Genomic DNA, 13486 nt, shown 5'->3' on the forward strand with positions numbered 1-13486 from the left:
TATTTTTGTACCCATTAACCAACTTCTCTTCACCCACCTTCATCCCCTTCTCAGTCTCTGGTAACCACCATTCTACTCTCTATCCCCATGAGATACACATTTTTTGCTCCCACATATGAGTGAGAACATGCAATATTTGTCTTTCTGTTCGTGGCTTATTGCACTTAACATAATGACCTCCAGTTCCATTCATATTGCTGCAAATCCTTTTTAAGGCTGAATAATATTCCATTGTGTATATATACCATATTTTCTTTATCCATTCACCCATTAATGGATGCTTAGGTTGATTCCATATCTTGGCTTATCAATCATGTTTTAAACCTCACTCTGTTCTTCCTGCTTTCTGGATAAGAATTATTAATACACTCAATCAGAGAATTGCCCCCAGCATCCAATCCAGAACAAAGCCCTGCTTTCCTGCATTCTTCCCCAGATTACCTAATACAAGTCCAAATTCTTAATAACTTCCTTTTAATACCTTCTTACTGAGAAGCTTGCATGGTTCCTGTGGTTCACATGGTTCTTCCTTGCTGTGGTAAATCAATAAATCTAACATTGCTTTAAAATACATCCCAGATGTATTCCTGGGATTTTTTGGCTGAAACTCATTGATACTTATCTATTTCTTTGACAGGCAGAAGTCCAGGGCATACACCAAGTCAGCCGGGGACTTCACAGTGGGCAGTCTTGCAGTCAATGACCTGGTAGACATGCCAAGAGAACTAAGTAGCTGTAAATAACACTGTGTCAATCTGGAATATAATGATCCTATGCCTCTAATCTTTATCGTTTTGGACAACAGCTCCACCATGATTAAATCTTTCAGAAAGTCATTTTTATTTTTCAGATTACAATCTTACAGGTTGAAAGACAGGCTGGTATTACAGCAAGAGTTCCGGTATCTTCCAGGAATCATCAAGAATAAGAATAGTGACACGATTTTAGTGTCTCTGCTGTCATTGACTTTGCAAGTAAATGCAACAAACTGAGATACTGCTATTGTTACATTTCATGATTGCTGGGGAGTGGTGCTCTTTTGCCTTCCCCTGGCTCTTAAAACAGCTCTGAAATGCACCATAAGGCTCCATCATTTTCCTTGTCATCATTATCACCATCACCACCACCACAATCATCTCTACCATCTCTGTCATCACAGGACTAACGAACATTTTTGAGTGTTTTTCTTTGTACCAGATTCCGTGTTGTATATGCAATCACATTTAATTCTCAGTACAACTCTAGGAAAATGGTATTATTATCCTCATTGTTCAGAGAAGGAAACTGAAACAGTGACATTAAATAATTCCAAAGGAGCAGAAGCAGTACTCAAAACTAGGATGATCTGCTCCAAGGTCCACACTCTTAGCTATCACATTTCTTTCGATCTATCTTAATGCTCAAGCTAAAGAGATGAAAATGGGGACAGAAGAGGTAGATTTCAGCTGCTGGCTGCTCCAGTTTTCTAGGCAGTTTTGAAGAAAATTTCCTAGGATGGCTCAGCTTCTTACTTCCAAAAGTGATTGTATTATTCTGGAAAGTTTTGTGGTTTTAGAGGATTTCATTTTTTCATTAATTATAGTTACTCCTTGAAATGACAGATTATTAAAATGATTAGTAGAAATATTTCCAAGGAGATAATAATGTTCTCTGAAATTAATAGCCCAAAATGCACCTTTCATCAATGAACAAAAATAAAACAGAAAACTCATTAACTTGGGGCTAATTTGGGCAGATTTTCTGATAATTCAGTGAAGGTGAAGCATGTGCGAAGTATAATGGGAGATTAGGAATTGAATTAGACATCAATTCTGCCAACTTCAGGTATTGAAGAGCACAGCAGGGAAGATGTGAGACATAAACATAGCTTCTGATACATGTAAAAAGTGACAGGAGTCTTAGAGAAGTAGAGGTGAGGTTTCATGAATGTTCCAAAGCAGTGCTACTCAAAGTGTGGTCCATGTTTCAGACACTTTTACTGCAATTTAACTAATTTTATGTCTGTTGAATCTACATATAATAAAGAAAAGAATTGTGCTTCTATTTTGTATGTCCTTTTTATTTATTTTTTTCTTGTAATTAATTGTCATTCATTGTGCAAAAGTACTGATAAGTGATGGAATTAAGTACCTGGTCCTTTACCACTGGCAGTTCGAGAAATAGAATATTCTAGAACCATATGGTTCAACTTCAGATGTTTCAGGCCCGTGGTTAAGAAATACTATATACTACATTTATTAGAACTCAATTTGATATCCATTTGGATATACATATTTATATACTACGTATGTGTGTATATTATATATGTATATTTTATATAATATGTACAATATTTAAAGCCATAAAAATGTCTTTAAAGATATTTCTAAGCTTATATTTTTCAGTAATTCACGTAAAATATCCTTTTTTATACTTTAATGAATTTGACATACTCTTAAATCTGCACAAGAACAATGTGACATCTCATAAATAAACAAAGCTGTAAGCAACAGAGATTCAGAAACTTTTATTACTCACAAAGTGAATATTTGAAGTTAACAATCACAATAAACATCTTTCCTTAAACAATGAAAATAAGATTATAAATAAAAGCCATCGTTACTGTCATGGTTAGTTAAGAGATGAGGAAAGGGGCTTGTGTTATTAACTAGTTTCTTCAGTTCTAGAACACTGCTTGGCACAGAGTAGGTGCCCAATAATTGCTGAATAACTGGAATGGCATTTAAGAATAAATAATTAGACAGTGGATCTTAGTTAACACTGTAGTGATAACACTGGGAGGTGACTTTTTTCAACAGCAATGGCCTTTCTTTACAGTAAGAACCAACTCCATTCCAAACTTAAGAGTATGCTGATTAAAAGAAGGGGTTTGTTCTAAAAGACAACTGAGTATGAACTGTGGCTTGGCCACTTACTACCTTTGTGACCCTCTTTCTCCTCCCCAAGACATAGGCCTTCACCTGTAAGATGAAGATAATGGCAGAACTCACCAAGTTGGTTGTGAGGAATGTATGACAGGATATCATAAGCATTTTCCACTCATGCTTGGCCTTAATAAACAGCAAGCAGATGTGGGAAAGCAGGCACTATGTGAAGCATATGAAATTGCTGATATTCCACCATTTCTGGTCTACAACACGATGGCAGTTTCTAATGGCTTGACCTGAGTTATGCTATCTCACTGAAAATACATTAAGAAGCACCTTTTGCTCAAATTAACACATCAGAGACTGGGTACATTCTTTTCCTGTTACCTCCACTGCTCTATCTGACAACACATGTCTCCCAGGCAGCTGTCAGGGCTACCGGAAGGAATGTCTGGAGCCTGGGAAGCATGTCACATATGAGGAGTGTTGTTAGCAGAAGCCTCTGACTGACTGAGGGCAGAGTCTGCCCACAACATGCACAGTTACATTGAACTGGTTGAGCTGGGCCAGGATGGCAGTGTAGGGAGATCTACCCACATTAGAAATCTTCAAAGATTCTATAGTTCTTTTTGAACAAAAATGCTGGGAGCATTTGAGCATGAGATGTAAAGCAATTATTAGCCAGATTCTGAAAAAACTGGCTCCAGCTACAAACCAAAGTTGGCTAGGTATCAGTGGAGCAGATAGAAGTTTGGCAATGAGATGAGCCCTTATGACCCAATTTATACTCCTCTACTTACTATCTTACCATCGTCACATTCTTACTCTTGCCTTTATGTGGTGCAATATGTTAAATGTTACAATTTCCAGCCCCTACACTATCACCACCCACCACCAGACACATAAACAATGCTCCTTGCTCCAAGGTAAAAAAAATTAATCTCCAAAACATCTGACGACAGTGAGAAATTTCTGTTCCTATCCATCATTTCTAAAAATAAATATTTTAACAGACTTAACTTTTATAACTTCAGAGTGCCAAAATGGTGTTTATGTCTTTAACATGAAAACATTTTACACTTTTTGCTAATCAACTCAAATACAAGGTCCAAATCTTAGAAATATCTTAATGGAAGATCAAAACACAATTGAATGCCTATTTAAAACACTATTTTATACAGCTATATCATGGTGAGGTTCAGAAAGTTGCATTTCTGGATATTAAAAATCAGTTGGATAACTTCTTTTAAGCAGACATCACATTTATCAGCTAGTGCAGATGTGTCCTACTTGAATCCATATGTGTTTATGTATTTATATATATGACTAGGTAAAGTTTCATATAGGAATTTAAACATACACACTTAGAGGAAAGGAAATATCTCATTTGTCTTTGTATTCTATGTAACACCTACCACTGTCTCCAGCATGTAGTAAGGAATTAAATGAATGTTTGTTGAATTAAATGGGAAGTTCGGGGAAAATAACTAAGTTGATTTTCATATGATTTTCATATGAAAATAGTCGCAGGGAATTAACTCGAGAATCTCAGATTAACTTTCTATTAAAGTGAAGGTTACTTATACTTGCTCCTTGAAAAGAAGATAATATTCTAAGATTTAACAGTCAACATTAGGTGAAATGCATTAAATTTCAAAAGTAAGTGCTTATTTCCATATGGAAGCTGTTCTCTAGAGGATAATGCCACAGATAAATAACAGTCACAGCCAAGGGAAGGAAGGGTTCCTTGCCTAGGCAGAGACATTAACATAAAACTCTGCTCATCAACAGCTGATGGTTTCGAAGGGTTCAGTGATGAAGCAGCAGATGCCAAAAGGACAAACATAGGTTCCACCTGAAAGCATTAACAATGAAAGAGTGCCCTGAACTTTGCTCTAAGTCAGGAAGTTGGAATGGAAAACCAAGGGTACCCAGTGCTGTGCTCACAAATGCATGGCACACAAAATGCCCAATCTGTCATGGCACAGCTGTGCACCATGTGAGTTTAACAAGAGCCCTGAGTAGCCAGGGATGACAACAATCTATTTTCTGTTGGCATATAAAAACAAGTTTATAAACCATCATTCTCCATGTTTCCATTAAAGGCAGGTCTAGTTAATGAAGGCAGGGAAGAGTTAGGTAAAGAAAATCATCCCTAGTTCTACTGTAATTTTTTTATTTTTTTGTATGATACAATTAAACCTTTGAGAAAACTTGATCAAGCAGACTCACTGCAATAATCTTTTCCTTGAACACAGATTCTTCAGTTGGGTATCAGGATCATGCCATTCTAGGTTGAATTACTTCTTCAGATGTGTAACTCTGTAGTCTAACTCAAATGCCTCTAAGCATGGCTGTATCCCGAAACTCCTCTTTTCTCAGAGTGGTTCTATATTCAATATCTCAAAACTCTAAAATGCTCCTCATAGACAACAACCTCCCAGTCTTCAATTTCTCCTTTGCTCCCACTTCTCTCCTTCTGCTCTCACGGGAACCTCCAGCCTCTAGATATTTCCCTAATCCTTGTTCAGTGGCATTAAGTGCATGCCATGGGCAGCCAATTTTAACTGGCTGTCACCAGCAATGAGAATACCTACTTTTTATACAGCACTTCACAATCCAGAAAGGGCTCTCTCAGGACTTTCCTTATTTGACTTTATTTCCAGTAGGTCTTATTATTATTACTCTTAAAAGAAGTAGCAAAGGGCTGGGCGCAGTGGCTCACGCCTGTGATGCCAGCACATTGAGAGATGGAGGCGGGAGGATGGCATGAGGTCAAGAGTTCGAGACCAGCTTGGCCAACATGGTGAAACCCCGTCTCTACTAAAAATATAAAAATTAGCTGGGCATGGTGGCGCACGCTTGTAATCCCAGCTACTCAGAGGCTGAGGCAGCAGAATTGCTTGGATCTGAGGGGTGGAGGTTGCAGTGAGCTGAGATCGTGCCACTGAACTCCAGCCTGGGCAACAGAGCGAGACTCCGTCTCAAACAAAACAAAAACAAAAACAAAAACAAATGAAGTAGCAAGGGGAACTCTGAGAGTCTCCCTGAAAGCTTGCTAACACTAGGTCGTCATCAGCTATTTGCACTTCTGTCCCTTGTCTGCCTCAGTGGTTCACAATGGCAAGAGAGTGGCCAACAAGCAAGGACTAGCCATGATCATGTTTTCACCATTCTTAAAGAAAACAACTGGTCCCTGCCTTAGTGAAAAGACTCAGCCTCATTAGCATCTCCAACCAAATAAGCAACTATATCCCAAAAAAGAAATACAAACGAGATAAAGCAGTCAACAATGTGCATTGGCAGTGAGGCAGTCAGAAAAACAACACTTGTGTTAAACCAGAGTTCTACATGTAGTTGGCTTGGAAGATTAAGTTAAAATAAGTCAAATGAAACCTACCCATGACTAAAATAGGTATGTGTCTTTTTGCTTCCAACTCTCCTGAAAAAGCAACAATGATGTAATACTATAAATTTTCAGTTAATTAATTCCAAGTTTTTGCAGCAAGCTTTGTACTCTCATCCTGTATCACATACCATCTGTCTATGGTGAATATTTAGTTCTCACTCACATCCTGCTTCCTAACCCTTAGAATAAATGCATCTTCTTAAAAATAAGAAAAATGTTCCGCTAGACCAGAGGAAGATAAGGACTTGTATTTTAAACAAGCTGATATCATATCTTCATAATCTACTGCTGCCATCTCCTGTGTTAATGAGGCAGCATCTTCACACTTGTGAAGAAATTTAATAGTATTTAACAGAAACAATTCTTACCGGTCAGATGGTACATTTTCTACATACACAGAGGAAAAACAGCTTAATTCTGTTACCTCTAAGTGACTTCGTCTCTCAGCAATCACACGTTCATCCTTATTTCCAAATAGTTTCTTTGGAGGAAATTCAAGGGCAGCAAGCTGAAATAGACATTTTAAAAGACATGCATTAATAGCATACCCGTTAATTGTTGGGCTATTATTAATCTATTATTTGAAATCTCTTCCATGGGGTGAAAAGAAAGAGCCTGAAAGTTTAAAGATGGTGGGTCCTGCCTTGCTTTATCACCAACTGTGTGACCTTCAACAGATAAAGCAACCTTGGGTCAGATTCCCCAATGGTCAAATGAGAAGACAGGACAATGGGAACTCCATGGAAGAATGAATCTGATTCTCAACATTCTGTCTCAGATGACATATCAGACTCTGTGCCAGGTGGTATTTTATACTTTTTGTTTTTTAAAACACATGTTTGTTCTTCTTTCAGTCCCCCCCCCCTTTTTTTTTTACTAGAATCCAATTAGTTTTGTGTTGAGATAAGAATTTGAAAATTCAACCTACACACTACCTGAACATTTTATAAAATCATTTTCAGACTATTGCTAAGGTTCTCTAAATATTCAGTACTGCCTTTTCAGTTACCACTGTGAATGAAGACTGCCCATGTGAAAAGAGGACTTCTCTTTCCATCTTTTCACCTTGTTTCCTAAAAATGAAGGTTCAGATTTCGTTTAGCCTGATCTTAGCATTTCATAGTATTTCTCTTATGCTTTTCTTCTTGAATGTACAAAAATTATAAACAGTAAGTTTTACTACAGATTCCCAGGCAAGACAGGATTCTATAATCTGATGAGAATCCAACTAGCCAGTGTTGCCTTGGCTGAATAAATGCTAAGTAGCAATAATTGCTGCAGTTGCAGAATTCACTATTTCCTTCCTTTCTCAATTTGTCAGGACCAGACAAATTGAAGCCAATGAAGCATTACCAAGAAAAAATGAGCATTTCTCCCACAATGTAGGGCACAATATGTCACAAAATTCCAATTTTATGCCTATGCAAATCACTAAGTTGATTTAAATTTATATTGCCACAGTGGGAGTCAAGAATTAAAGACTAGCATCTGTATATATAATACTTTTAAAACATAGTATTAAAGTATAATATACATACAGAAAAGTGCACATATCACAAGGGAAGAACTGGATGTATTTTCAAAATCTGCACACACTGTGTAACCAGCACTCCCATCAAGAAACAGAACACTGCCAGCACCCCCAGAACTGCACTTGCTCCCTTCCAGGCACTCCCTCTCACCCCTACAAAAGTTAACGCAGGCCTGACACTATGACAATAGCATTGCTTGGTTTTTCCTACTTTTGAACTTCATGCAAAAGATGTCATACAGTATGAACTCTTTTGTGTCTACCTCCTTTTGTTCAGCATCATGTTTGTGAGATCCAACCATGCTGTTATGCGTAGCAATAGTTTGCTCATTTTCACTGCGGTACAGTATTCCACCATGTGAACATTCCATAATGTATTTGTTCATTATCTTGCTGTTGGGCTTTTTGTTAGTTTCCAGTTTGTGGTTACTAGAATTGTGCTGCTATGATCACTTTCCTATAGATCTTCTGATAAACATACGTACATATTTCTGATAGTCATACTCTTACGTGTTGGAAATGCTGGGTTATAGAGTGTGTGTGTGTTCAGCTGTATTTGAAACTATCAAATGGTTTCCAAAACAGTTTTAGTAACTGACACTCCTATCAGAAGTGACTGAGAGATGTGGTTGCTCTAGATCTTCACCAGCACTTGGTACAGTGGTCGTCCTTCTTAGCAATGCTGGTGGGTCATGTCTACTGTGGTTCATATTTGCATTTCTCTGATGACTGATGTTGTCAAACGTCTCTTCACCTGCTCATTGACATCTGGTTAGTCATTTTTAGGAAGTGTCTGTTCAACTCTTTTGTCAATTTTTAAATTCGTTGTCTGCCTTTTCCTCAAGTAAGAATAATTCTCCCTTTTCACTCTCTTAAAGGTGTCTTTGATGACTTTATAGCCTTTCTTAAAAGTTGATTGAAGTTGGGCAGATGTTTGTCTCATTCCCCCTAGTGTTCTTTCTACCAAAGCAGAGAAACCTTGGAGTGGGTTGAAGGTAACACCAAGGGATGGGTTTCCCCATCTCTGTTTCTCACCAATGTTTAGTTGGCTGACATCCAACTTTAAAATCAGTTCAAGGTAAAGTGAAAGACCATGGGCACTGAGGCAAGACAGACCCAGTCTGAATCTTGGCTTGACCACTAACCAGCTTACTAGCTACGTTTCTCTGAGCCCGAGTATTCTCTGCCGAAATAAAACCACAGAAAATGAAACCAAACTTTAAAAGGATTCCGTGAAGATTTAGTGACTGGATTTCAGCTATATTAATAGCTGTCAGAGATCTGATAATTACTGAGCAAGTGGCACGCCCACATTCTCTTGTGGCCTCTCTGCATCCGCTGGGAAGCCATAGTGACATGGCTTCAAGGAGCAAAGGGTTTTCCGGAACCTGGACTCACTGGCACAAACACACTCCCCCCACATTGCAGCTCAGAGAAGACAGGTACAAGAAGAGCTCATCTTCTGGCTCCCTCCAGCTTCCATCTCCTCCAGTACAAACGTGCCTCCCGCTTCCCCCGATGCTGTGGTGCTGAAAGCTTGGCAAGCATGCTTTCACAGTTGGTTGTTTTGTCATTTTCTTATGTGGCTGATGAGGTGATGTGGTTTCTGTCAGGGGAAATTTATAGTCACACTCACATGCTCAATCAGAAGTCATGCAATAAAAGGACTTTAGGCAGTGGAAGCAGGGAGGGAGCAAGCATTCACATCTCCTACTAGTCAACAGTGGCGTTCCCTCTCCAGACCCAGATGGAGGCAAGCACTCTGTGCTATTAATATTCAGCCTGTGAAATAACTATGTGTAAATTATGTGCAACACTGTTGTTCAGATTTTAGGAGGAAAAGGCCAATTCTAAGTGACTTTCAGGCCTATAATCACAGGACCATGATACTCAACTAACTGTCTGACTTTAGAGTTGAAGACACCCAAGCCCAGAGCTAAGTGACTTGGAAAGGCTCAGAGTCATGGGGCCAAAGTCAGGACTGACTCCAGGCCTCTCGGGATAAAGCTGTAAGGAGCGTCTGCAGTGCATGAAAGATACTGTTGCAAAGTCTTTGGGGATCTAGGGTAAAGATGAAAAAGAGTGATTCCTCCTAAGTGTATGTAACCAGAAACATGAACATACCACTCCAAGGCAGTCATCAACAGTTCCAACAAGAGTTGTCAACGGGACCCTGCTGAGGACCTGCACCCTTGCCCAGGGTCAGCAGTGCAGTGGAGAACAGCAGGAAGCAGGATGGGGCCGGAGCTCCCCAGAAGTCCATTCCAGGACATACAAAAGTTAGTTAGCAACTATCATCTTACCCCTCTCCAAGTAAAAACTAAGAATAATGGTAGCTATCCTTACAATAAAGTATGGGTAGGATGGAGAAAAGGAACAGCTGCAAAAGTTCCAATGTGGCTCATGATAGAAATGTGAGCTAATGGGCCCAGGTCCTATAGGTGGGGCTGGGACATGAACAAGCCAAAGAAGAAAGCCAAGGCCATAATGTAAAGTATAGGAAAAACATGCCCCCATTAATATAATGATGTTTCCATCGGAAACAGCTTCAACTGCAACGTGAGTGAATCCCTTCCCTCTGATATAGTAGAAACCACCTCCATGTCTCCTCTTTAGAGAATCCTAACAGTGCCACTTAGGCCTTGCTATCTATAAGCTCAGGTTGGACAAGATGAAATTGCCAGTTCTGTAAGTTAAAAACTGTTGAGTATCAGCAATTTCATCTATCTAAATCCTGCATAAAACTTCGACACTTAAGCGACTGCTAGGGTCACTTCATTTTCCATCAGCTGCGTTATCTGCCAAGTAAAATATCTCATTTGATGGTTGCTGATCAGCTATACCTAAGCCAATCCATTTCAAAAGAATATTTTTCTTAAGGCACTCAAAAGTAAAACAAAAAACTAGAAGTATCTTATATTTTAAAACATACTACATTAAAATAGTGAAAGCATTGGGATAGCAGGGCAGGTGGCACAGGAGGCCATTTGGAGAACAATAATAGCTAACATAGAAGATATTATAGTCACATTCCTAAGTCCATCTTCCAAAAAGAAAAAAAAAGCATCATCTTTACTTGGATGGGCTTCCTCAGCTCAAATAAAGGAGTCTCTGAAAAATGAGGGCCCTGATGCTGACCTGCTGAATGACTGGAATGAAGAAGGTGGGGAGCAGGGGCAGGAATTACCACTTCATTCCTAAAATAATAATATAGCTAAACCTCTTACCACGGGTTAGATGGCCAGAGTACAGAAGAGGGCTGGACTTTTTTTTCTCTCCACAAGTGCAAAGCTACTGCCTCATTTATTTCAAAATAGATCAACAAAAGCAATTCTCTGTAGGTTTCATTCCTGAAGTGTAAATGATTTAAACTGCCTAAATAGTTTTAAAAAATGGACAATTTACCAAGATCAAAAGAGACACTGGTCAGGACAAATAACTGTGCCTGGAAGACCAAAGAAAACAACCGAACACCAAAAAACCTTTTCCGTTTTGCTGAAAGCGCTGTTTTCTGAAATGTAACACTTCCAACAAATTAAGAATATAAGAAAGGTTCAGAGAAGACGTGATTCTGAATTGTCCCTGACCTCTCTACTCATGTCCCCCACACACCAACATCTTTTATTTGATTTCTCACGTTAAATAAAAAGTTTAAAATTAAATCAGAAATATTATCTGAACATTTTCATTCCCTCTCAAGTACTTTATATTTACACATTTTCATTTTTATTGCCTCATTTTTCTAACAGAACAGATATTCTAGTTTTGATTTTCATGAGAAGTACTGTCAGTAACAGTGAATGACAATCTGTAGGTGGAGAGACTCCTCTTGGATTTCCTCTGTAGCCTCTGACAAAGGAGATACAGTGTCCTATATTTAAAGAAATTAAAGTCCCTGAAATTCTATATATTCCTCTCAACAACTACATTCTAAAGCGTCTCAGGTAAGTATTTCTGAATTACATAAAAATGTTCAAGATACTTGGGATTCAGTAATGGAGGAAAAAGAATTTCTTTCTTTCTGTAAGATTTCATTTTCGTAAAGAACAAGCATCATCATTTCCCCTTACAACTTTTTTGGAGAGAGTCTCATGTTGAAAAGCGTGACTGCACCAAAAATAATCTTTCTGCAAAACCATAAAAATTGGTGAAACCATTCTGGTTAAAGATGGTGGAGCAATGACTCGATTTGTTCCTCTCACCTTCTTCAAAAGCACTGCTACTACCGCAAACACTGTCTCTGAACTGGGAAACCACCACAGCTCAAACTGTCGGCCAGGCAGCAGCATCCAGAAGACCATCACAGAGAGAAGAGATGACGGGAGACAAGGGTGGCCTGCCACCCTCACCCTCACCTGCATTCTGCCCATGCTAAATATGGGGATGAGAAAAAGATCAGGATGCAATTCCACTCAAGGAGGAAGGCGAGCAGGGGCTGTGAGAGGAGGAGCCTGGGGAAGTCCCTGTCTCCAGCGACAGAGGCGGGAGACGCCAGAGAGCAAGCGTTTGGCTTTATTGCCCACAGCCAGCAACTCCACAGCCCCCATGAACCAGAAAACAAGAGAAGATGTGTCTCAAAGTGAAGGAAAAAATTGGTGAAAACAGTTTCAGGACAATTCTAAGTGGTCTGCGCATGCCATAGCTGCCCTCCTCCTCCCCAGCTTCTGCCCCTCCTTGCTCCCACAAAGTACTGGTGTTTTCCCACAACAATTAGTCCACTTCCCTTAAAGATGAGAAATAATTAGAAGGAACCAAAACTGAAACTATGTGTAAAAAGGGTGAGGTGAGGTGACATTGAATGAAACATAAGCAAAAGGCAGCTCAAGAGGATACACCGTAAGTGGGATCAGCCACAGCTACCCAGGAGGAATTCAGAGAATTAATAGTCACGTAGGAACCACAAAATCCATCTCTAAATAGAGCCCAAAGAAGTAAATAACACACACATTGAAAGAAGAGAAAATAAGGGTAATAAAGAGGAAGCAAAGCGAGCCAGTTCTTGGAGAAACGGCTGATTCCAGGATGGGGCAGGGAATATACACGATGAGCCTGAAGCAACCTATGGCGCCAGAAAGCACGAAGGGCTTGAAAACAAAAACACAAGACATGGTGTCTCAAAGGAACACAGACATCAAGTGAAAGAGCTCCCAGTGGCCAAAGCTGAGACAATTTGAAAAAGAAAATTAAAAAGAAAAAGTATTGGTGGATAACCCAAACTAGAATAATTGAATAAATAAATAAATGGGGGATTCAGATTCACTTTGAAAAATAAAATAAAGTATTGGTGGGTAACCCAAAATAGAATGACAGAATTAAATAAATAAATGGGTAGCTCAACTATCACTTCAGAATAATTCCAAATAATTTATGTAGATGTTTCACCCTCAAGAAAGTAGCCCATTATTTCCCCACTCCTGAAATGTGTGCCATGCATAGTGACTTTCTTCCAAATAATACAGTGTGGAAACGAAGAAAAACAAGCAACTCTACAGTAGAGAAACTTCAGCCACGTGATCAAGTATCAACAGTGGTGAGACATACTGATAGTATATATCCTTGAGATGATATGATAAAAATGGCATTTTTACCTCTGTGATCTCCCTCCCAAAAATGCATAACAAGTCTTCCTCAAGAGTGTCAAGGTCACTGAAAACAAGGCAAGTATAAGAAACTGTCACA

At 39.0% G+C, this 13486-nt stretch overlaps 1 protein-coding gene across 4 annotated transcripts in view; it reads right to left on the reverse strand.

Moving 5' to 3' along the window:
• Positions 1–13486, reverse strand: part of KIF16B (kinesin family member 16B) — a 302297-nt gene that overhangs the window by 35950 nt on the left and 252861 nt on the right. For all 4 annotated transcript variants that reach the window (XM_055373559.2, XM_019017553.4, XM_019017552.3 and 1 more), the window contains one exon: positions 6701–6784. In XM_055373559.2, the coding sequence (XP_055229534.2) occupies positions 6701–6784 (84 nt within the window). The remainder of the gene's footprint in view (positions 1–6700; positions 6785–13486) is intronic.

Source organism: Gorilla gorilla, chromosome 21, assembly GCF_029281585.2.
Source record: "Gorilla gorilla gorilla isolate KB3781 chromosome 21, NHGRI_mGorGor1-v2.1_pri, whole genome shotgun sequence".
NCBI classification, from domain to species: Eukaryota; Metazoa; Chordata; class Mammalia; order Primates; family Hominidae; genus Gorilla; species Gorilla gorilla.